The sequence below is a fragment of the Sceloporus undulatus genome, chromosome 1 (genome assembly GCF_019175285.1).
Source record: "Sceloporus undulatus isolate JIND9_A2432 ecotype Alabama chromosome 1, SceUnd_v1.1, whole genome shotgun sequence".
NCBI classification, from domain to species: domain Eukaryota; kingdom Metazoa; phylum Chordata; class Lepidosauria; order Squamata; family Phrynosomatidae; genus Sceloporus; species Sceloporus undulatus.
The window spans coordinates 364,356,930-364,382,992 of NC_056522.1; the positions used below are offsets into that span (position 1 = coordinate 364,356,930).

The 26,063-nt window shown below is 40.1% G+C and overlaps 2 protein-coding genes across 4 annotated transcripts in view; one reads left to right on the plus strand and one right to left on the minus strand.

Moving 5' to 3' along the window:
• The first annotated feature begins 227 nt into the window (after nucleotides 1–227).
• TDRD9 (tudor domain containing 9) overlaps nucleotides 228–26,063 on the plus strand; it is a 154,007-nt gene continuing 128,171 nt past the window's right edge. For all 3 annotated transcript variants that reach the window (XM_042447002.1, XM_042447003.1, XM_042447004.1), the window contains exon 1: nucleotides 228–468. In XM_042447002.1, coding sequence (XP_042302936.1) covers nucleotides 308–468 — 161 coding nt within the window. In that variant the 5' untranslated portion in view covers nucleotides 228–307. The remainder of the gene's footprint in view (nucleotides 469–26,063) is intronic.
• Nucleotides 12,636–15,851, minus strand: RD3L (RD3 like). Its single transcript, XM_042447007.1, has 3 exons — nucleotides 15,521–15,851; nucleotides 14,422–14,728; nucleotides 12,636–13,381 (listed from the first exon to the last, which is right to left on the minus strand). The coding sequence occupies exons 2-3, from the start codon at nucleotides 14,718–14,720 to the stop codon at nucleotides 13,084–13,086; spliced, it is 597 nt and encodes a 198-aa protein (XP_042302941.1). The 5' UTR covers nucleotides 14,721–14,728; nucleotides 15,521–15,851; the 3' UTR covers nucleotides 12,636–13,083.

The following is a 26,063-nucleotide window of genomic DNA, read 5'->3' on the forward strand; positions in this document are numbered from 1 at the left end:
CAGAACTGCTACTTTTTCACAGATCACTGCTGGAACTCTGACTGACTGTTATAGCTATATAAATAATCAGTGTCTTAAAATTAATAAAACACAGAAATTTAGGAGTCCTATTTGGAGGTTTTTTTCTCCAAAAAGTGACAGTATTGCAGAATGCAATTTTAGAGAATGGAATAATAACTGTGATTTACAGAGCACACCACGTGACAGAGACCTGGGAAAAGGGGCGGGGCTTGCCAATTAATTGCAGGTGGCTTGCAGATGCAGGTCTAGCTCTTTTGCAAGTCTACTTGGAGGGCTCCCAGGCAAGATGTTGAAGAAACTCACCGTAGACCAGATTACTGACTGGTTTACAATTGGCAAGAGAGTCAGTGGGGTGGAATTCCTGGGGGGTGAGCACAAGAGTGTTGCTGCTGCTGCTTCTGAGGATGATGGGCCCTCCAGTGAGCAACCACCTTCTGCTACTAATGAGTAAGTTGTGTGTGTGTCTGTGTGCCATAGTAAAGAGTGAGTAGGAAGGGGGGGTTGCAATCCTGTGTAATTCTTATTTTATTATTTTTTGGTAAATATTTTGTTTGCAAGGTTAAGTTATAAGGAAATGACAGACAAACTGACCAAATGCACAGCAAGAAAAGATGATGGTGCAAAGAATGAAAACTGAAATAAATAAAAACAAAAAGCCAATTCTGTGTACAGGTAATTATTTTTATTAAAGGTTTTTTCATAATGTATTAATTTTACAAAGAAATGACAAATAAACTGACCAACTTCACAGCAAGAAAAGATGGCGCAAGGAATGAAAACCCAATAAAATCAAATCAAAAGACAGTTTGTATGTAATTATTTTTTTAAGTTTTTAATTAACAAATTAATTTTGCAAAGAAATGACAAACAAACTGATCAAATGCACAGGAAGAAATGATGGTGCAAAGAACAAAAACCCAATAAAATGTGGGAGTGATCATCTGGAAACACGGAGCTCGGTGTTATCAGTACGCTGATGACACCCAGATCTATCTCTCCATGTCTCCGACTGATACAGTGACTAAAGATGACACCTCTCCTCTGGATGCCTGCCTGGAGTCAGTAATGGGCTGGATGAGGGAAAACAAACTCAAGCTGAATCCGGAGAAAACAGAGGTACTCGTGATAGATACTCCAAATCCAGACGGGGAAATTTGCCATCCTGTCCTGGATGGGGTTAAGCTCCCCTTAAAGGACAAAGTTCGCAGTTTGGGAGTACTCTTGGACTCATCTCTGCAGTTCTCATCTCAGGTGGATGCGATGGCCAGGAGTGCTTGGTATCAGCTTCGGCTGATATGCCAACTGCGTCCCTGTCTGGACCGAAAGGACCTTGAAACAGTAGTACATGCACTGGTAACCTCTCGCTTGGATTTCTGCAATGCGCTCTACATGGGGCTACCTTTGTACCAGGTTCAGAAGCTTCAATTAATTCAAAATGCTGCAGCCAGACTGGTCGCCGGAACCTTAAGGTCGGACCATATAACACCTGTTTTAAAATCTCTTCACTGGCTGCCAATTAGCTTCTGGTCTCAATACAAAGTGTTGGTCATTACCTATAAAGCCCTACATGGCTTGGGCCCGAGTTACTTGAAGGAATGCCTCTCCCTACACAATCCGCCCCGCACCTTCAGACCATCAGGGAAGTGCTTATTGGCGCACCTTAAGGTGAGATTGAAAACAACTCACCAAAGAACTTTTACAGCAGTGGCCCCGCATTATTGGAACAAACTTCTGGAACAGATCTGCCTCAGTTCTACTGTGGACGTGTTTAAGAAATCTCTGAAAACTCATCTCTTCCATTCAGCTTATCCTCCCAACTCTTTTTAGGAAATTTATCCCCTCCCAGATGCTACCTGAAGATGCTCGACTGCGATTTGATTAAGATACTCAAGACTTTTTATATGATGTTTTTAAATATGTCTATGTTATTCTGTCTATTGTATTCTGGTTTTGTAATGGCTATTTGATATTTGATGTTGTGAACCGCTTTGATCATTTTGGAAAAGCGGTATATATATATATATATATATATATATATAAAAAGACAGTTTGTGTGTAATTATTTTATTTAAAAGTTTTTAATTAACAAATTAAAGTGTTTTGGATTTTGAAAGTTTTTTTTCCAAACAGGAAGGCCCATTCCTTTTAAAAATAAAGTGTTGTCCTTTTGTTGTTGTCTTTGCTTCAACTGGCAAGTGACAGCAGCTTCAAACCAAGAATAGAGGCAGAACATTGTGTGGAGGAAATAGTTTCCATTTGGAAAATATCTGCAAAGCAGCGATAGCCATCTTTTTCAGGTGGAAGGAGGAGAAAAAGGAAAATGCCAAAAATATTGAGTCCTGATCCAAAATACTTGGGCCTCCACAACATTTGGATTTCAGATTTTTTGGGATTCCCCCCCCCCCACCCAGCCTTGTGATGAACATAAGGAACTCCATTCCAGCAATTATTTTAGTCATTTATTAATTAAAATACTTCTATAGGGGTGGAGTACAATATATAAAGAACCACAGGGTTTCCACTCTGATTAAACCATGGTTTTCAACAGATATACGGTAGGTAACCAAAATCCCCTTCATGATTCCCCTCTCCCTGTGCTATAGCTTCTCACATTGGAAGCAAAAAAGAATCCAAACCACACTGTGGAAATAATCCAGTTTGAGACTGCTTTAACTGCCCTGGCTCAGGGTTGGGAATACTGCGAACTGTGGTTTATTGTGGCACCAGAACTCTGTGTATGACAGAGAAAGCTAAATGTCTCACGAAACTACAGACCCCAGGATTCCCTAGCCTTGAGCCAGGGCAGTTAATTTTTTAAAAAATTGGTGTGTATTTTAACTGATGTGGTGTGTATTTTAATTGTTGTTGTTTCCTGCCTCAATCCATGATGATGATGATGATGATGATGATGATGATGATAAGATATTTTTGTCCAGTGAAGACTGCATAATGCAGCATGCAATAGAAGGATGTCCGGTCTCATTCTCTGAAGATGCCATCCACAGGTGCTGGTGAAACATCAGGAATAAACTCACTGAGAACATGGTCTCATAGCCCGAAAAACCCACCCAAAAACTATGGATGCCCACCGTAAAAGCCTTCAACTTTACATTGTCTGGTCTCTGCTTGAATACCTCTTACCACTTCCCCTTGACTCAGCCCGTTCCACTGTCAAACTGTTTTCACTGATGAAGCTTTTTCAAATGTTTACTGGAAATTATTTTTCTTGCCATCACTGAATGTTGTGGATGAGTGGGATGGCTGGAAACTTTTCAGCCTGCTTCAGTCTTTCCACAGTACTATTTGCCAGCTGCGTTTGGAAGATAGTCGCTCTTATTAATGGCTCAGATCAGGCGAGCTGTTTTCTAGTCTGTGCACAATAATCGTTGTGTTTCATGTGTGTCTCTGCCTCACATGAACTTGACTGTTTTTCATAATAACAAATATTAGTTGTTTTGAATCTGAGGGACCAGGGAACAGAATGTTATAGCAGGTAGGTGAGACGACAGTGATGCAGAGTCCTAAGAAAGGAGAGTATCTTTAGTTTGCTGTAAGTTTCCTCCTGCTACCATCCCAGATGGAAGAGTGAGAGATCCCCTAGGAAAGTTAAACTATGGCTTTTCCTACAAGAGACCAGTGATAACCACCTATATGCAAGACGATAAAAGAGAATACGGGAAATTAATGGAGAGCATAAAACCATAAGTACAGGTTGAATCTTGCTTATTGGGAATTTTGAAATCTGATATACTCCAAAATTGTTCACATGGGTGGCTGAGATAGTGACACCTTTGTTTTCTGGTGGTTCAGTGCTGTGTATACAAACATATCGCACATACAATTATTAAAGATATTATGTAAAATTACCTTCGAGCTATGTGGATAAGGTGTATATGCAATATAAATGAATGTTATGTTTAGACTTGGGTCCCATGTCCAAGATACCTCCACACACTATGGAGTTTATCAGACAAGGGAAATTGGAAGTATAATCCAATGGCAATCTGAACACAATCATGGGGTTTAACGTTATTGGGATAACCGACTACACACAAATTTGGGCAATGGGAAATCAGTCCGAGCACAATCATGGGGTTTCACGTTATTGAAACCCCATGATTGCGTTCAGATTGCCATCAGATTATACTTCCAATTCCCCTTGTCTGATAAACTCCATTATGATGGGTAGAATCAGTTCTAGTGTACCTCTTCCAGTTGTTGAGGACATGAGTCAGGAGACACTATAATAGAGTCAGAATCAAATGCTGCAATTGCTTATAGGAACTGAATATGAGTTCATGTTTCAGTTGCCATGGTGCACGCACATTACATTTGACCCACTGATGCTTAGCATCAAGTAGGTTGTGCTGGTTTTGAAAAACCCATCTTGGATGCATCCCCCTGCCAGCAAAACAAGAGGGAACTTGCATCTTCCTTGTGAGCTTCCTGACCGGTAGGCATCTGATTGACCACTGTGGGTACAGAATACTGGGCCAAAAGTGGGCTCATCCAGTACTACAGTGGTACCCCGGGTTACGAATTTAATTCGTTCCGCGGCGCCGTTCGTAACCCGAAAGATTTCGCAACCCGAAAAAGCCATAGCCGCTAGCGCTGGAAAGCCGCGATTTCGTGCGAAAAAGCGCCGAAAAGCACCAAATTTTTTTTCGTAAGCCGGAAAAAAAAAACGTAACCCGGAACAGTTTTTTCCTATCTAATTTTTTCGTATCCCGGAAATTTCGTAACGCGGTCATTTCGTATCCCGGGGTACCACTGTATTCTTATATTTTTATGCATTCTCTTTGATGGAGTTTAAATTTGTGCAACAGAAACTGGAAAGGTTAGATTTCTGTACTATACCTCCCAGAATCCTGTCTGTAGCATGCTCAGTGGCCACGCTGGTTTGACGATTCTGGGGTTTTTAGCATCCACAATTTTTGCAGGTGGGGCAGATATTTCTTGCAGTAAAAACAACTGCCTTTTCCAGTAAAAAGGTCTGCCTGTTGTAGTTTTGTGGCACCTTGAAGACTACTAAGTTTTATTTGACACAGTCTTTTGTGAGCATTGGCCTACTGGTCTGAAAAAATGGGCTGCTCTCCATGAAAGCTTATTATGCCAAATAAAAAATGGTTAGTCTTTAAAGTGCCACAATTTTTAAGCAAGCTTAATAAGTTCTTATTGTAGAGTTGGATGCCTTCTCCACTTGACTTATTACTTGAAACCAACTGGGGTAAAGGCATAGCTTACATCCCCAGGAATCTGAGACAAGTACAGTAATCCCTCCACATTCACTGAGGTTAGGGGTGAAGGACCCCCATAAATGTGGAAGAACCGCAAACAGAAAAAGCACTGTTCTTTTTACGTGAGAGGACACCTCTCTAGCCTCTCCAGGTCCTCCAGTACAACTCTGTGGTCAACATCTGCCAGAAGAAGATCATGCTGGAGAACCTACAAATGCCTAGAGAAGTCTTTTCTCTAGGAATATCTAGGTCCTTCATTGTGACTATGGTCAACTTCTAGCAGAGTTGCACTGGAGGACTTAGAGATTCCTAGAGAGAAAAAATTAATCGAAACTGCAAATAATCAAATCAGCGAAAGTCAGAGCAGCAAATGTGGAGAGCCAGATGTAGTGTAAATGAGTTCCCTGAGCTAAAGGGAAGTGGAGCAGAGGTGATGGGCATTGAGGGCAGATGCTTTGCTTGGGCTTGGCATTTTCACCTCAGCTGATCATGGGGGACAATAGAGCATTGTGAGTGGCAGCTAGTGCCATGTGTTGCTAATTAGCCTGGGACTATATCCATTCTGGTCCATTGGTAGCTATGTCATTGAGAAGAAGGTGAACTGTAGCTTTGTTTTAATTTGTTAGTAGAGCTGTTTTGTTAACTTCATCTACCATTGGCAAAGAAAACATGGAGAGATGCTGCCAGTCATGAATATAGCAGTAGTGAGTAAAGTGCCCCAACAACTTGACATGACATAAAACAGCTTCCTGTGTGCTCTTTGAGAGAGGCCATTGCTCAGTGGTAAATGTGTGTAGAGGGTCCTAATTTTACGCTCTTGGCATTTCCAGTTTGAATTAACAGGTGGTGGCAAAGGCATTGTCCTGAGATGCTATGGAACAACTGTCAGTCAGTAGATGAAAGCAGACTGAATGATGAAGAGCCTTACCTGGTATAAGACAATTTTCTGCGCTCTTATTCCTCTAGCAGTAGCAGTAGTTTTTTCCTTCACTGTCAGCAGGCTGTGCATGCATTCTACAAGGATCTTTGATCATCATGCTGTGCAACTGATGGTTTCAGGTTTGAGGGTCCTGGGAATTTGAGTACAGAATCATAAGAGATTATCACACCAGGACAGGAACAGGTTGCTCTCCCATCCTTATTTTGTCCGTGACTATGATTGTGCGAAAGAAATTCACACATGTTGTGCTGATCCGGTCATTGTTCTATCAGTGTAGAGGAATTGTATTAACGGGTTCTTCTGTTAATACAAAATAAAGGGAAATGAGGGGACAATTCCACTTCACTCATGGGACAATGACAGGATCACTGCAATGTCATATGGAAGTCTTTTGCATGATCGCTATCATTTGCAATTCCCAGATGGGACAATGATGGGATCAGTACATCATTTTGTCAAAGTCCTTCCTGCTATCTCATGGCAAGGACAGGGCAGGGCGTCCTTTTCCTCAGCTGATAATCTCCATAGAGTTGGAAGATAGCTCAAGGGCCATCCAGTCCCAACTCTCTACCATGCAGGAAGATACAATCAGATGGCCATCCAGTCTCCATTTAAAAACCTGCAAAGAAAGACACTCTGAGGCAGCACATTCCACTGTTGAACAGCTGTTACTCTGAGGAAGTTCTTTCTAATGTTGAGGTGGAATCTCTTTTCCTGTAATTTGAATCCGTTGCTTCAGGTCCTATTCTTGGGAGCTGCAGAAAACAAACTTGCTACATCTTCAGTATTGCATGCTTTCAAATACTTAAACAGGGCTATCTTATCACCTCTTAACCATCTCTTTCCAGGTTAAACATTCCCAGCTCCCTAAATTGCTCCTCATAGGCTTGTTTTCCAGGCTTTCTACCATTTTTGTGGCCCTCCTCTGGACACGCTCCAGCTTCTCAACATCATTCTTGAATTGTGGTGCCCAGAACTGGACACAGTATTCTAGATGAGGCCTGACCAAGGGGAATAGAGTGGTACTACTACTTCTCTGTATCTGGACACTATACTTCTATCGATGCAGCCTAGAATCGCATTGGCTTTTTTAGCTGCCACATCACACTGTTGACTCATGTTTAACTTGTGGTCTGCTACAACTCCTAGATCCTTTTCACTTGTCCTGTTGTCAAGCAGTACATGTACTGTTGAGTCCACTGGGAAAGAGGCCCCAAGAATAAAAGGACTGAGAAACATTTTCTATAAAGCAATGATTTATTATATTCCAGCAGAGATGTCAGTTTTCTTTCCCAGGGATTTGTGTGTGTGTGTGATTCTTTAAATAGATGCGTGAAAAACAGAAGGTGAAATTCGTGCTTCAGCTTGGAATCAGTGAAACTGAGAATTCTCTTGCATGCATGGAGGGCTCCTTCTATTGTTAGGGATGCATAGATCCCACGTCATGGGTTTTTCAATAACAGGCACATCCTGTTTGGTTCAGCAGATCATAAAACACATAAAGGAAACATTTGTGCTATGGGTGCTGAAGCTCAAACTATGTTCAATTTATAAATCCACAATCGGAGTCTTTGGTTAAATTACAATGAGGCTGTAGGGCTGATGGTCGACCTGCAAAAACCTGATCTTGCTTACTGTTGTGCATTAAAAAAAGTGTAGTTTAAAAAAACCAGCCCACACTTTTCAGAGCAGGGAAATATTTTCCCTGCTTACATCTGCTGTTAAAATCACCGCTACAGGAGCTGGTTGGAAAATGAACAAATTATTAATTGCTATAACTCATTGAGAGACAGCATGGTGTAGCGATTTAACCATAGTACTGGGACTTTGGAGATCAGGGATTGATTTGCCATTTGGCCATGTAAACCTGCTGGGTAACCTTGGATAAATTGCATTGCACACTTTCAGCCCCAGAGAATCCTGTGATAGGGTCTTAGGGTTGCCATAAGTCGAAAATGACTTGAAGGCACACAACAACAACAACAAATTACCTCATTGATCTCCCAGGCCCAAACAAGGAAGAAGAATTTTAGTCTTTTGATATATGTGTGTATATGTGCCTTGAAGTCACCTGTCAATTTATGGCAACCCTATTAATTTTGTAGGGTTTTCTTCTGCAAAGAATATTCAAGAGGTAGTTTTGCCAGTTCCTTCCTCAGAAATATAGCATACAACACTTAGTATCTATTGGCACTTTCTCATCCAAGTACTAGCCAGAACTAACCTTGCTTAGCTTCCAAGATTAGAAGGGATCTGGTGCCTTCAGTGAAGTATTTATGAAAGTATAGAAAACAGCAATGTGTTAACAGTACAAAATAATTAGTATAAACTACTAGGAATCACTAGCTTTTTGGCGGGTGTTAAAAGCCAAGTTTTAACTGTGGCAAAATTCACTCCTAGACCAGATGATGCTGTACAGATATACCTACGCGGTTCCCTGAAATGGTGTCAGCAGATTTCTTGCTCATGGTCTCTGGTGATGGAGCCCTAGGATGAGAATTGTATACTTTTGTTCTGTAACAGTGGGAGTTAAATTTAGCTCAGATGTGTTTGCAGGAAAAGTCAATTCTGGCAACTATTTTCATTGATTTTCTGCTCTACTTATGTCAGTTGTGGCCACAGTTCCCACATGTCAATTTCAAACTATTAAAAAAGCCTTTCCGTATGACGCTCCTAGCATCCAAGAACAGATGCTTAGGGCAAAAACATGTATTGAAACATGCCTGTGTGTGCAAAATGAGATATTTCAAGTTTGTTCTTTTGCGAGCTGACATTTATGTTTACGTGCCTTTGTTTAAAACATTTTTTCACTAATGTTTCCATATAAAACATAAGTCCTGTAATGTTAGCCTATTTAAACCACAACAGCTTTTTAAAAACAGCCTCACCTTGTAAAACAAATATCCCAAGCAAAGACCAAGCCAGTGGGAACTATTTTTACTTAAGTTGTAATTTTTACTTAAGTTGTAAAGCAGTGCTGGAAAAATATTTGCAACTCTGAAATAACAGCATTAGATGTTTTAGAACGACCATCTTTTGCTTTTTCAAAAAACCCTGTCTAGTTGTGTACGGTTTTGGAGTTAGCAGTCCTGAAGAACAATTGAGTACTAAACATGTGTATTGAGACATAGGCCTGTTACGGACTGCCAAAATAAAGCTGCTTCGGTTCTCTTTGGAGGTATGCTATTTAAATGATGCATGGGTCCTAAGAGTCCGGAGGTCGCACCAAAGCCACACTCCATTCCTAAGCACTGGAGTGCAGCTTTGGTGCAGCTTCCGGATTCTTAGGACCCATGCATCATTTAAACAGCATACCTCCAAAGAGACCCGAAGCAGCTTTATTTTGGCAGTCTGTAACAGGCCATAGATTGTGCATTTAATGTGATTTACTCTCTGATAAGTGTACCCTAACGCTTTAAGCTTGGAAAACCAACCAAGCAGCTAGCACACTTTGTGCAATGCACTGAACATTTTACTTCACTGGTTTAGTTTCACAGTCTTACAGCCAATATATAGCTTTGTTGCTGATTTACAACTACTTGTGGCTAGCTCAGGCAACACCTTGCTGTTTACTCCCCTTCCCCAAGTCTTTACAGATTTTATGGTTAAATGATTGCTTTCAACACAGAACTTTATTCTACCATATTAAGAAATCAAAACAAATCCAAAGCATGTTTAACAGCATTTTTAACAGCTTTGTTCCCATTACCTTTCCCATGTTTTCTTCATCTTTGCTATTCCCCCCCCCCCATTGTAAGCTTCACTGGGGTAGGTACCAGTGCCCTCCACCTGCTAGAAATGTTTTATTGTGCCATGATCAGTATTGCTGTGTACCAGTCCTCTTCAGACCTCATTTCTAAAATTGTCAGATCTTTCCATGGTGACCCATACTTTAGCAACATGCTTAGACTGCTGTAATGTGTTCTCTGTGGGACTGCTGTGAAGAGTATTTAGAAATACAGTCAGCCCGCCATATTCATGGATTTTTTTATCCATGGATTCAAGCATTCATGGTTTGAAAATATTTTAAAAATACATAAATTCCAAAAAACAAATTTTAGGTTTTCCCACTTTATATAAGGAATTTCATCTTACAATGCCATTGTATATGATGGGACTCGATCATCCATGAATGTTGGTACCCAAGCTTACCCCGGAACCAAACCCCAGTGGATACAAGGGCCCACTGTCTCAGCTGGTTCGGAATTTTACAGTTAAACTACTGACTGGGGATGGTTTTAGGGCTCATTAAACCCCTCTTATAGAAAGTTTCATTGGCTATTGGTCTGGTCCTGGCACAATTCAGAGTTCTTGTTATGACCTATGAATCTCAGCATGATCTGGGACCAGGTTCTCTGAAAGATTGTATTCTACTATGTTGGGCCCTTCATATCTGCTGGGGTTGGGTTCCAGGAGCCCACATGAATAACGAAAGTCATGGATGCTCAAGTCCTGTTAAATACAGTGGCTTAGTACACTGGTACCCTTTATATAAACTGGAAAAACCAAGTGGTAGAATTCAAAGATACAGCTGTGTTAATCTGTATAATCAGTATGTAGAGAGATCTTGTAGTACGTTTGAGCCGAACTAAGGAAAGAAGTTGGTGGCATGAGCTTTCGTAGACTTAAGTGCCAAATGCATCAGAGGAAGTAGACTAAGTCTACAAAAGTTCATGCCGACAACTTCTTTCTTTAGTTAGCCTCAAACGTGCTATAAGATCTCTCCAGATACTGGCAAAATCAAGGTTTGCTTTTTGGAATTTATATATTTTAAAAATATTTTCAAGCTGTGGATGCTTGAATCTGTGAATAAAAGGTCCATGGATACGGATGGCTCATCTCTGTCTCCTGTCCCTGTAAGAGACACATTTGGCATCAATGAGAGCAGCTCTTGCTCCTATAGACTATGGAACTCCCTGCTGGTTAATCTTGTCTCTGATACAAACCTAGTTTTTCTTGTTGTTCCAGGCCTTTGACCCTTAAGCAGATCTGGAAATAGGCTGTAATTGCCTTTACTTCATTTTTCTTATGTTTATACTTGGCATTTTACTGTACTGTATTTCTTAAATTGTATCTTGTTGGGGTTAGATACCCTGAGCATCATTTGGTGACAAGGGGGGCTACAAATTTAACAAGCAAAGCAAATGTTGTGACATCTAGGAGCTGTTTTTAATACTGCAGCATAGAAACTTTTTGGAGGCTGCATCCATACTGTAGAAATTATCTGGTTTGACACCACTGTAACTGCCAGGGTGCAATGCTGTGGAATTCTGGGAATTCTCAAAATTCCATAGCATTGCACCATGGTAGTTAAAGTAGTGACAAATTGGATTATTTCTGCAGTGCAGATGCAGCTGGAGATATTTTTCTTTATGGTGATATGACTGAAACTGGGGTGGGGGCAAAATACCTATATTTATGTACAGAAAATTGATTTTTGCAAGGCATATTACCATACAGAAGTAAAACTAGTGCCCCTGTTCTACACAACTATTAGCTCTACTCTTTCTTCCTATCTGTCCACTTACCTTTTCCCATAAGTCTGTGTACAAAAGCCCTCTCAGAATTCTCCATCCTCTTTTTTTTGGCAGAATACTGTAGTTTGCAAGATCACTGTACTAGGTTTCTCTAAGAAGAGGATAAATTCTTATGCAGATACTTGGAAGGGGGAACTTACCCTTAGCAATGACACTTAAAGTAAGGTGTCCTTGTGTGTGTGTGTTTGCTGCAATTGGCAAGTGACAGCAGCTTCAAACCACGGATAGTGGCAGAGCATTATATGTAGGAAATAGTTTCCATTCGAAAAATATTGTTGAAAACATATGGGAAATTACGCAAGACATTGTGGTTGGGCGAGAAAAAGGGGGGGAAAAAAGAATACATGTTGAGTGTCCCTGATCCAAAATGACTGGGACCAGAAATGCCTTGGATATCAGATTTTTGGGATTTTGGAATGTCTGCATATACAAAATGAGATATATTGGAGATGGGGCCCAGGTCAAAACATGAAATTCATTTATGTTTTTTATACACCCAATAACCCTAGCTCGAAGTAATTTTATACCTAATATTTGGAATAAATTTGTGCATGAAACAAAACTTGCATACACTGAACCATCAGAAAACAAAGGTGTACTGTCTCAGCCACCCATGTGGACACTTTTGGATTCTGGAATATTTTGGATTTTGAAATTCTCCGTAAGGGATACTCAGCCTGTATTTAAAAACTGTCTTATGATACCTTTTAGCCCAACTCTGAAGATTTTTTTCTTCCTCTCTTTCCCCTTTTAAAAAAAGGATGTAACGGTGATGTTATTGTAATGAACAACCTTAGGGCAAAGTGCAATCCATTTGTGGGTTCGGATCTCTCAGCTTGAAGACTCCTGTTAGAAATAATAATGCCTTAAAAGCACCTTCCTTTTTAATTCTCTTTAATGCTAAATCTCCAGTTCAAATACTTAATGACTTACTTTAGAAAAGATTGCATTTATGCAGATCATAGAACACTCCCCCTCTCCCCGCAAAGCCGTTGCTTTTCACAGTGATTGTAGTTTAAAATATTGAAAACTTGAATTTGTAACTCTGCATGCTTATAGGTACAATATAAGCAACATATTTTAAATATTTGATTTAAAAAGGGTTCACAAGAGAATGTTTTTGGTTAGAAGGTTCTTTTATACAACATATGCTACTGGAATAGTAGAAAGAGCTAATGACCTAAGTACTATAAATTTATATGCAAACTATAATCTGTTTAAAATTCAGAATTGGGAATAAAGGGGAAGGGGAAGGCAAAAATGTATGTTTCTTTGGAGCTTTGAATCTTCACAGGAAGGTGGAAGGTAGCCAAGGGAACCTGAATGCATTTTAGGGAAGAGGAAAAACTTAGCTTGATGGGTAATAGTAGGGAAGATTCCAGATTCTATGGGAGAACGTTGGAAACATGCCCTGTGTATTTTTGTCAACGTAGCTGGATACTGTTGGGATCTCCTCTTTGTCCGTTTTGCCAGAGTTGTCTCCAGGTGCCACAAAGTGTACGGAACAATTTGTATTCCATATGTCACCCAGTTGGTCCTGTTGAGCTTCTTTCTCGAGATTGGTTAGGAACTCTTTTAAAACTTGCTTGAAGATGTAAACAATTTCCCACGGTAAAACATCATTTTCTGCCAAAACCTCTCGAAACCTGTAGAGAAATGGGAGCAGAAAAAAGTCAGTTTAACTATTCTCTTTATATACAGTATTTATAATTCTTGCTATTATAGCTAGTGCTACCACTTTCATGACAAAGATAATTGTGCCTTTTTTTGCCTTTGTTGTTTAAAACCAAAACCAAAATGTGGAATAAAATGGTGCTTGCAATGCATTTGGATGCTACACAACAGTGGAAGCAGCATTTCCCCCCCTGTATTAAGCTGTCCAAGCAAATTGATTCAAACTGACGTTGCCCTCGAGTCTTTTTCTGGGCTCAAAAAGAGAGCATAGGTTTGTTAGGTTTTTGTAAAAAAGAAAATTCTGTACACTGCCTTTGGGAGGAAATTAGATGTATAGAATTGGTAATAATTTTAAGGGAGAACTTTGAAGAGTCATCTTTTGTGAGTGGGAAAAAAGCTAACTTCAATAGAATACAGGTATAAATTGAATCTGAGCACTTGGTTCTATAGTGGCATTTGCATGTGTTAAAGCTAAACATACAGGGTAAAAGTACAGTTCTTTAATTTGCCAAGGCATAAATGTCTAGCAAGAGGAGGGAATGCATCAGATCTCTGAATAACAAAGACATTTTAATATGTAATTGGGTGTTTGATCAGTGTGCTCCCAATTATTTGGCAAATCTAAAGGATTTATTGCTACATTAATTTAGAGATGAAAGCTTTTGCTGTGGCATTCTGACAACAGATACTGAAATGTACATCAGCACTCTGCTATACAGTTGTACACATATAATCCTCTGCATTTTTATGCATGGGGGCTTATGAATAAAATTGTATTGCATTTAATTGCATTGTCTGGTTGGGTAGTCCCAAACACACATGCCAGAAAATAAGCCTCACTGAGCATATTTCCAGGTAAACATGTTTAGGAGCATGTTGTTAAACCATCAGTGGACTTTCTTGGATGTATCTAACTGAAATGGGTTTCAAGTGAGAGGTAAACATATTTAAACCGAAGCTAAAAACCTCTCCCTCCACCTGTCCTGTAGCTAGGTAAGTAAAATGGGGTTACCTGCTGAGAATGATTCCAGTTTGACATGGTTGAATTTGGGAGCAGAGAACTTCAAGCTGTCTTTGTTCTGTGGCTGGGATAGTTATCTGAGGACTTTGGTAGCTCTTCAGCCAGTTGTAATCCACACCAGTCTTCTGAACTTTTTGTTCATTTTCTATCTCCTGTATCAGTCGCTCACGTTCTTTCAAATGCCATTTCAGTTCCCTCAGAAGTGTCTTGGTCACAACCTCTGAGCCAGGGTATTGCCCAGTTTTATAGGAATAATTTTTTGGCCATTTCATCCAGCCAAAGAATGGCATTTTGTCAGCTAATTTTAAAAAAGAAAGAAAGAACCATGTATCGGTGTTTCAGAAGTAAATGTACACGTGTTCTTTGGGGCTCGGCCCTTTAAGTTTGTTCGATGAATCTTATAATGTAGCATTTGCATTTGCATTTACCTCTCTGAGGCTGCATCCACACTGCAGAAATAAACCAGTTTGATACCATTTTAACTGCCATGGTTCAATGCCATGGAATTTGAGGGATTGTAGTTTGTTGTGAATATGTAGAGCAAAACTCTGGTGCTACAACAAACTACAGTTTCCAAAATTCCATAGCAATGAGCCATGGCAGTTAAAGTGGTGTCAAACCGGATTATTTCAGCAGTGTGGATGCAGCCTGAGTCTGTGTTAGGTAACACTGAAACTCAAGTTTAAGCATCCTATCATCAGAAATCAATGGAACTCAAATGTATTTCAGTTTGGCTGTATTATATACCTTTAACTTTATAAAGCATATTCAAACCAATAAACCTAATATATTCAAAAGCAAATTTTTCTTAGTAATTTTAAGATGTGTTATTATTCATACGCTATGCATATATATCTATAACAGTTTGCTTTAGTGCTCAATCTCAACTTTTAAAAAAATTGCAATAGTTCTCAATATGTCCAAGTAAGTTCATTTCTGATGTTAGAAGGCATTAATTGTTTAGTTGTATTTGATGAATCAGGTTTACTAGTTGAATCTGTCTCTCTCTTTTTCTAAGCCTCTGTATATGTACTTCCTATGCATTAATTTTCATTCCATAAGTTAGTTTGAAGTTAAATAATCCACTTACTTACTGTACTTTTTGAAAGGAATATCTGTCGCCGGCAAGGCTGCGGGTGACTTCGGCTTGACGTGAAGATAGTTTATCCCAGCATATTTGGTTCTACAGCTTGTCACACATTCTGTAAAAGAGACAAGTATTCTTCATTCTTCCCAGTGTAAAGAAGAGCATTGTAAATGGCACACGGTTGGAAGTAGGTTCTTTGGAAATCCTTTCCACAAAGTCCACTCAGGGTTTCTACCTTTTGAGCAAGAGTTTTTGCCTAGAGCTGTAGTCCCTCCTGTGTGTGCGAGGGATTTTATTTTAAAGGCAAAGACAATATTTTCAGGAGCTTGTTAGGGCTGCTAAATGCATCCAAAGGTATTGTTGGTACCCAGATGAATAATGATACTCTGAAGTCACGCCAGATGCGCTCCTAGCTAAAGTTAAGACTGTCGCTCGAATGATGTGATGCTTGGATGTGCATAGCTGTAGGTCACAGTTTAGTGCTGTGTTTTTTTTTATGCCCGTGGTGCTCTAAAAATAACCACGTTGCTTTCGTTGTCAAACTAAAGTTTGAGGCCATTTTGATGCTGGGTTTCTGGGGGGTGATTTTTATTCCTCTTGTTAGACTTGGGGGCAAAGAAGGGGGAAGGAGAAGAGCTTGTATCCAGCAACCGTGTTTACCTATTCACAGATAACACATTTTTAAAACTAACAAAACCTTGTGAAAGCTCATCTCGGTTGGATTTATGCCAGTTGAAGTCTACTTACAAGGCAATGTACAAGAAGAGATTCTTAGACTATACTTTCCCTGATTAAATTAATCTCTTTGCATTTGCGCAGTTCTTATTTATAGTCCACAGCTGTTAGCAGGTTTGCAAAGGGTTTTTTTTTTAAATAAAAAAATAAAAGCATGGTGAAGGTATTTAAAGAAGCTGTCTGCCTCTTTGGCATTTCCCAACAAACCATGAAAGACTTGCTTTAAAAAGAAATAAAGCAGTAAAAATCCAGTCTAATGGACAGGATTAGGAAGTGAATGCCTTATATTGGGTCAATCTATCTGTACTTCTACTTCAATGTTGTCTGTTCTGATTTGAAATTGCTCTTGAGTAGTCTTATATATTATTGTGCGCCTTCAGATTGATGCTGTCTTGTTGTTCTGTGCTTTCAAGTCATTTCCAACTTATGATGACTCTAAAGTGAACCTATGACGGGGTTTTCTTGGCAAGATTTGTTCAGAGGAGGTTTGCCATTGTATCTGAGGCTGAGAGAGTGTGACTTGCCCAAGGTTACCTGGTTGGTTTCATGGTTGAGCGGGGAATTGAACCCTAGCCTCCAGAGTTGTAGTCCAACGCTCAAACCACTATACTACGCCGGCTCTCAGTGGTGTCTTATTGAGACCCTATCCTTGGGTTTTCTTGGCAGCGTTTAATTTGAGGAGGCTGACCATTGCCTCCCTCTAAGGCTGAGAGAATGTGACTTGGCCAAGGGTCACCCAGTAGGTTTCCATGGCTGATCAAGGATTTGAACCCTGGTCTTCTGAAGTCTGAGTCCAGCACTCAAACCACTGTATCATGTTTCTTACCTTTTAACTGGAGATATCAGGCAACCTGGAACCTCATGCAAGCACAATTGTGTTCTTTACCAAGTGAATGATGGTCCCTTCTAATAACCCAGATTCCAGCTGTCTTGGGGAGTCTTACCTCTTTAGCTTGGATGTGGCTTGGCTTGGTTGATTTGGGTGGGGGTCAAGGAGTACTTATTTAGAGAGCTAGCATGGCATATTGTTATTATTTTTTTATATCCTGCCTTTCTCCCAATATAGGGACTCAAGGCAACAATAGTGATTTAAGTCTTGGACTATGATTTGAGACCAGGGTTCAATTCCCTGCTTGGCCATGAAATCCACTGGGTGACCTTAGGCAAGTCACACCCTCTCATCCTCAGGGGATGGCAGTGATAAACCTCCTTTAAACAAATCTTGCAAAGAAAACCCTATGCTGTTTTACCCTAGGGTTGCTGTAAGTTGGAAATTACTTGAAGGGACACAAGAGACACACAAGGATGTATTGAGATGGTTTCATAAGCAGCCCCTGCTTTGTGCATGTGTGTCAGCTCCCCCTCTGGCTCTGGCGGCTGCTTTTGCATTTTAGCAATGTTTCAGGGCCTGAAGGTGTTCTCCTTGTGGCCAGAGCCAATCTGTTTCAACCTCCAGGCAGGGGAAGTCCCCGGGCATCTTTCTTGACTGTGTTCCACTTTGTATGGCCAAGGCTGGAGTGTCAGTAGCAACCCACATGCCCCTTCTTCCTCTTTGATATCTGAATCATAGAATCATAGAGTTGGAAGAGTCCACAAGGGCCATCCAGTCCAATCTCCTGTCATACAGGAACTCACAATCAAAGCATCCCCGACAGATGGCCATCCAGCCCCTGTTTAAAGACATCCAAAGAAGGAGACTCCACCACTGTTCAAGGGAGTTTGTTTCACTGTTGAACAGCTCTTACTGTCAGGAGGTTCCTCCTAATGTTGAAGTGAAATATCTTTTCCTGTAGCTTGTGTCCGTTGTTCTGTGTCCTAGTCTCTGGAACAGCAGAAAACAAGCTTGCTCCATCCTCAATGTGACATCCCTTCAAATACTTAAACAGGGCTATCATATCGCCCCTTAACCATCTCTTCTCCAGGCTAAACATACCCAGCTCCCTAAGTCTTTCCTCATAAGGCATAGTTTCCAGGCCCTTCACCATTTTGGTGGCCCTCCTTTGGACATGCTCCATTTTATCAACATCCTTTTTGAATTGTGGTGCCTTGGACACAGTATTCTAGGTGAGGTCTGACCAAAGCAGAATAGAGTAGCACTATTACTTCCCTTGATCTAGACACTATATTTCTATTGATGTAGCCTAATATGACATTGTCTTTTTAGCTGCTGCATCATACTGTTGACTCATGTTCACTTTGTGGTCTACTTGGACTCCAAGATCCTTTTCACACGTAGTCTCGTTCAGCCAGGTGTCCCTCATCCTATATCTATGCATTTCATTTTTTTTTCTACCTAAGTGCAGTTTCTTACATTTCTCCCTGTTGAAGTTCATCTTGTTAGTTTTGGCCCAGCTTTCTGATCTATTCAGGGCATTTTGAATTTTGATCCTGTCCTTTGGGGTATTAGCTATTCCTCCTAATTTGGTGTCATAGCAAATTTGATAAGCATGCCCTCTATTCCTTCATCCAAGTCATTGATAAAGATGTTGAATAGCACTGGGACCAGGACAGACCCCTGTGGGACCCCACTGGTCACTTCTCTCCAGGATGAAGAGGAGCTATTGTTGAGCACCCTTTTGGTTCAGCTGGTCATCTAATTACAGATTCACCTAAGGGGATGGGGTGTGTGAGAAACCCTACCAATCCTTTGGGGGTGAAAAACTGCAGTTCTTTTCTCTCCAACAACATTCCCCTCTTGATAGCATTATGATGCATGAAGCATATGTGTGATATTAGCAAGCAGCATGGGGCCCGTAGATGCTCAGGGCTCTGGAGCATTTGTTTCAGTTGCACGATTGAGAATCCAACCATGGACAAAGAGTGAGTCAGGAATATCCATTTGTAGAATTGTTTTTATGTTGCTCATCCTGAGCATCTGAAATAGCAATTTTGCCATTTCTTTTATTTGTTTACTTGTTGCAAACCTGAACTGCGCATCTGTTTAGGTTTCCCTCCTCCTCCTCTTGTAATTTTCGGTTACGGTATTCTCTTTCATAGATATTGGTTTTTCCCAATCAATTCTCCTATCCTTTTTAAGTTGTATTGAACTGTTGTAGAAAAACGGCCGTGCAGATTTGGTGTGGGTGTCAGGCAATATAAAGGGTGATGTGTGCGGTTGTTATTAAAGCTGATATTACTTATATGTTGGAAAAATCCAGGTGTCACTATTAATCATCCTCACTTGGAAGGTTTTCACATTGCATTGTATATAGTGCTATAAGAAGGAAGGAAGGGACTGGACGTATAATGACAGAACTGCCTTTGCAAATTTTCAGATGAAATTAAAATGTTCCCTGCCACCTATTCCCTTCTGTAGTTGCCAGGTCACTGCACCCTTGTTAATGTATTTTTTTTTTTAAATAGCATCAGAAAGCAAAGATAGTGGCCTAAATCCAATTGTTAGTCCCAGACTAAATTAGATTTACTGAATCATTGGGTAAATTCCATTGGTTCAGTGGGCTTCTTCCAGTTAACAGCTAACAATTTTATTTAGGCCAGTGCCTTGGATAATATATTTTTTAAAAAAACCAAGAAATTAGTAAAATATTGGAATATAAATTTTTAGTGAGCAAATTATTGAAGACATTTTACTTGCTTTAAAATGCATTTATCATAGAAAGGAATTGTGAATTCCTGATAGTAAAAGAGATACAGTGTTCTGTAATCTTAGAGAAGAGATTAGTTTGGCTGAATTGCTGTGTTACAGTAAGCATCAATTCTTCATGGAAAACTGGATTTTGTCTATTCCCCCCCACACACATACATTTTCATGTATAGCTGGATAATAAGATGTCAGACAAGCTTTCGTTTATTTGTTTAATTAATAGAATTTGTAAAATTCTCCACACTAAGGTTGTTAGAGCAATATATATTATACAGAACAAACATCACAATGAAAATAAATGCAATACTTTAATAAAACTGGATTTTTTTAACCAGAAGATATTTGTTAGAAAGAAAGAAAGAAAACAGTTTCACAAGAGACAGGATACAAAATAGTGCAGGTAGATGCTTAATCTCAGTTGTAAAGATATATCACACAGTCAAGACCAATATGCTGAAGGCTCTGTGCCTAGTGGTCTCCAAGACACATGTCTAGGAAGCACCATAATGGAAGAATGTATTAAAGCTATTAAAAGAACTGGCACATGTAATGTCAGAGCCATTGGCAACGATCTTTGAGAACTTCTGGAGAACAGGAGTACAGTAGTCCCAGCAGACTGGAGGAGGGCAAACGTTGTCCCCATCTTCAAAAAGGGGAAAAAAGAGGATCTCAACAATTATTGTCCAGTTAGTCTGACATCAATCCCAGGAAAGATTCCAGAGCAGATCATTAAACAGAGAGTCTGTGAACATTTAGAAAGCAATGCCATTAGTACAAAAAGTCAACATGTTTTTCTGAGAAACAAGTCATGCCAGACTAATCTGATCTCAATTTTTTGATAAAATTACAGTCAGCCCTTCATATCCATGGATTTTTTTATCCATGGATTCAAGCATCCACAGTTTGAAAATATTCCAAAAAGATATACATTTTACAAAGCAAACCTTGATTATCATTATATATAAGGGACACCATTTTACTATGCCATTGTATTTAATGGAACTTGAGCATCCACAGATTTGGTTATCCACAGGGGGTCCTGGAACCAAACCCAGCAGATACCAAGGGCCCACTGTAATAGCTTGGTAGACAAAGGGAATGCTGTAGATGCAGCATATCTCGATTTCATTAAGGCCTTTGGCAAGGTCCCCCATGATATTCTTGCAGACAAACTGGTAAAATGTGGCCTAGACAACATGACTGTTAGGGGGATTTGTAACTGGTTGACTGGCCAAACCCAAAGGGTGCTCAACAATGGCTCCTCTTCATCCTGGAGAGAAGTTACCAGTGGGGTACCACTGGGTTCTGTCCTGGACCCAGTGCTGTTCAACATCTTTATCAGTGACTTGGATGAAGGAATAGAAAGCATGCTTATCAAATTTACAGATGACACCAAATTAGGAGTAGCTAATATGCCAAAGGACAGGATCAAAATTCAAGAAGTCCTGAATAGATTAGATAGCTGGGCCAAAGTTAAACAAATGAATTTCAACACAGAGAAGTGTAAGGTACTGCACTTATGGTGGGAAAATGAAATGCATAGACATAGGATGAGGGACACCTGGCTTAACTAGACTACGGGTGGAAGAGATATAGGAGGCCAGATAGACCACAAGTTGATGTTTCCCTGGATATTTCCTTGGAATCCAGCATGTCTCCTTCATTTGTGATGCTGGATTCCAAGGAGAATCTTTGAATTGCAAATAGACATTAAATTTTCTTGACTTTGAAAATCTACCAGTGACTGTATGGCCAAAAGGGAAGGTACCAACCTGCAGATAGCTCTCCCTACCATTTGAACTAAGTCCAAAACAGAAAATACAGGCCTATGAATAATATCTTCAAGTTTTTTCTCCCTTTTGCCTGGTGAAGAAGCCAGTGTGACTTCGAAAGCTTGCAATATGTAATTGTGCATTTTGGTTGGCCCGATAAAGGTATCATTGTTTGGATGTTAATGGATTTGTGGTGTGGCCAACACAGATACCCCTAGATGCTTCTTAGTAGGAGGCAGTTTCCCAAGAAGATCCCAATTTTCTTTTCTATGAGCAGCTATTAGAAATAATAATAATAATAATAATAATAATAATAATAATAATTTAAAAATTAGTTATTCTGTCAGAGTTAGATTCTTCATACAAATTCTTCTTGCACAGGTGAACACAGTAATGGACTTCGTGGATCAGTTCGAATTTCTATCCAGTTCTGCATTCACTTCCAACTAGAAACCTCTGTGTGTTCATATCATTATGGTGGGAACCTCTTCCTATTCGTTTTCAGCATCTTGCATTTAGAAGCATAGTGCCACTGTAAGTTTCATTAACAGATACCTTATACTTTTGTCTTTTTCCTAAGGAAGTATTTTGCCAATGATTGATCCTTTCAGCTGGCTGGAGCCTTGGAAAATTATTTTGTTGGGCTCTAGCAACAGCAATTGTCCAGCCCAAGCTGTAGCCAAATATTAACATTTCCAGGCTTTGTGGTGATTAGAAACTTGAGTATGAACCACCTTTGTTATAGTCTTATATTCTGGTTGTTACACTTCATTTGCTTTTCCATGTCACTTAACACCTTTTTGGGGGGGGGGGGGGGGGGGGGGGGATGCATATTCTCATGTGCTCTCTGTGAAGTCAAGAGTCTTAGAGTAAGGCTGTTTTGTGCAATCTGCCAGTTTTCTCTTACGATCTTTAGGAATAAAGTTTTTTCTATCCTTCTATGAGACTCCAAAAGTCTGTAAATTTGCCTGCCATTATACCATGTGTGCCTTAGCTTTTTTTTGATTAAGCGTGAATAAATGTTCTGATTTGTATTGATTTTCTCAGTAGCAGATCAGGAAGAAAACTTGATCTCAGCTGGCAAATGACTCATGGCCTGAAGTATTAAGTTTGATTTTTATTTTATTTTATCTGGAACAGTAAGTAGTGCTGGCCCATTTAATTACATGCGGTAAGCTTGCATTCATATCATTTTGGCAGCTGGCTGCTTAAACTTATTTTAGTTGCTTGTAAAAGATGCTTATATGCACTCGTACCACGTCATCAGAAGGTTAATTGGTATTCATTGTGGCTGTTCATTCAGTGTGGTAAGAAAAACAAAACCTTAGGACTACTTTTGGAAGAAAGGGCGAGTTGGATGAGAAAACATATTGCTTATTGGTTGAGTACATATTTTCCGTGGAGAAACCCCGTTTCCATTGTAAACAAACAAATAAATATAATAATAAACATTTCGAGAGGAAAGGGTTTGGTGACAGGTGATGGGTGGGACCTCTGAGACCCAAGGCAACCTTCCCCAACCAGGTGCTCCTGCCAGATATGACAGTCTACAACTGCTTGTGGCTATGCTGGGTGGGAATGATGGGTGTTGAGGTCTACCACTCCTGAAGAACATCAAGTTGGGAGAAGCCTTTCTTAGCATACTTATCAAGTATTTCCTAGTTCTTGATCAGTTGGTTTTGCAAACCATTTCTCAATTCTCCTGTCTTTGAGGGAACTCTTGTTCTGATGTTTGCACAAGAGAGATTTCAAAAGACTACTCACCGAAGGCAGCTATCCTGATGGCCCAGGAAAATGCCTATATGGATAAGAAATCCATCTCAGGTTTTTGATGATTCTTCAACTTTGATGGGGCAGAAACAATCTCAGATCCTCTTTCCCACTCCCCACACCCCAGCCATTGTGATTTAGGCTTAATCTATTCAAGGACCCATTTGTTTGTCTTTTTGACTGTCGATGGTATCCTCAGCGCTATTCTCCTGCACCAGTGTAGGAGTGTATATTCCTCCTATCTACTTTCTTTACTATCCAGCTCGCACATCCATACAGGGGAAATAAAATGGCTTGGATGATTCTAACTTTGGTGCTCTGTTGTATATCTTTACACTTTAGGATTTTGTTATGGTTTTGTTTATTTTATTAGGGTAGCTTTAAAAAGTTTTTAAAATTACTATTATTTTTATGCCAATCATATGTTTTAACATGTGCTGGGACCCACCTTTGATCCCATCTTGGGAAAAAAGCAGGATATAAATTAAATAAATTCAATAATAAATTCAATAATAAATAAAGAAAGAATTCTGTAAGACTGAAGATGAATTAAAACTGGCTCTGCTGTTAACTCCACCTTGCCTTTAAGAGCCTGGGAGTGCTTTGGTTGGAATGGCAGCTCTGAGATCAGAGCAATTGTTCCATAAAATAACTTGTTTGGCTTTCTTCTCTCCCCTTTACTCTGGGTGTTCAGTACAACTGCATGAGAAGGCAATAGGAGCCGAGTTTTAAATTGGCAGTTGTGTGTGTTTATGGAAAGCCTTCAGCATTTTCTTCTGTGGTCTTGCCAAGTGCCATCCATAGTACTGGTGGCCTATGAATTAAGGGCTGAGGATTCACTGGACTAATTATTTCCAGAGACATGACAACTCTTCTATAAATTTCTATGCCAGGATGACCCTGAGCAAGTCATAGTTAGGGCTTATGATTGGCATGACTTGGCTGTGCACTGTAGCTCCTTTGGGCAACTATCTGAAAGTCTGGTCTTGACAGCTGACTGACAAGGTTAAGTTGATGGCCATCTCATTTTTTGGGGGGCTGCAGGGGTTTTAGGTATAAATTTGAGTCTGTCCTTCAAGAGGACTCTCATCTGCCAAGGGGTGCTGTTTTGTTTTATTTATTTTTCAGATGTGAGGAATGTGCATCTGAGCTTTAGTTTTAAAACAAAGCTCATATTTAAACACGGCAATTCATAATGGCCTGACAGAAGGGGAAGGAGTCCCTTTCTTTTGCAGTCTGGTTTTGGGCCCGTGAAAGTCTCATACAATCAGGGGCCTCACTCTCTGGTCAGACCCATTTAAGATAGAAAAAATAGAACTTTTCAAATTCAATAACAAACTGTTCATTACTGATTTGGTACTCCTGGTATTTTGGACTTCAGCTCCCAGAAGCACCAGCCAGCAAGGCCAGAGGTCAAGATTTCTGGGAACTGAAATCCCAAACACTTGGAAGGTGTTTGATTGAGACCCACAGCAGTCTATGGTATTTTTAAAAAAGGTTCTTGCATGCTCCTGCAAGGCTGGCATTCTCTAAGCATGCAAACCTGTTTGTCTCAGTTCTCACTGTAGTCTTTTCTCCTACGAAATGATCAGCATAGATCTATCTACCATATGTTCAGCATTAGAATTATGACTTTGTGATACAATAATCATGTGGGCTTGCTCTGCAAGAACTGCATCTCCCTTGACAGACGTTCATGTCTCTAGAATAATAGAATCATAGAGTTGGAAGAGACAGCAAGGGCCATCCAGTCCAACTGCCTGCCATGCAGGAACTCTCAGTCAAAGCATCCCTGACAGATGGCAATCCAGCCTCTGTTTAAAACCCTCCAAGGAAGGAGATTCCACTACACTCTGAGGGAGTGTGTTCCACTGTCGAACAGCCCTTACTGTCAGGAAGTTCTTCCTAATGTTGAGGTGAAATCTCTTTTCTTGGAGCTTGCACCCATTGTTCCGGGTCCTTGTTTCTGGAGCAGCAAAAAACAAGCTTGCTCCCTCCTCAATATGACATCCCTTCAAGTATTTAAACAGGGCTATCATATCACCCCTTAATTATCTTTTCTCTAGGCTAAACATCCCCAGCTCCCTATGTTGTTCCTCACAGGACATGGTTTCCAGACTCTTCACCATTTGGACATGCTCCAGTTTCTCAACATCCTTTTTAGATTCCGGTGCCCAGAACTGGACACAATATTCCAGGTGAGGCCTGACCAGAGCAGAATAGAGTGGTACTATTACTTCTCTTGATCTAGACACTATACTTCTATTGATGCAGCCTAAAATTGCATTGGCCTTGTTAGCTGCCGCATTGCACTATTGACTCATGTTCAATTTGTGGTCTACTTGGACTCCCAGATCCCTTTCACACATAGTCTTGTTCAGCCAGGTGTCACCCATCCTATATCTGTGCATTTCATTTTTCCGCCCTAAGTGCAGTACCTTACATTTCTCAGTGTTGAAATTCATTTTGTCAGCTTTGGCCCAGCTTTCTAATCTATTAAGGTCATTCTGAATTTTGATCCTGTCCTGGGTATTAGCCACTCCTCCTAATTTGGTGTCATCTAAGAATGGGTTCAAGCACATGAAACTGATTGCTGAGTTGGTCAAACTGAGAATTTTCTCAATTTGCTGCTCACCCTGTTCCCAAACTGCTGCATAATTGTCTT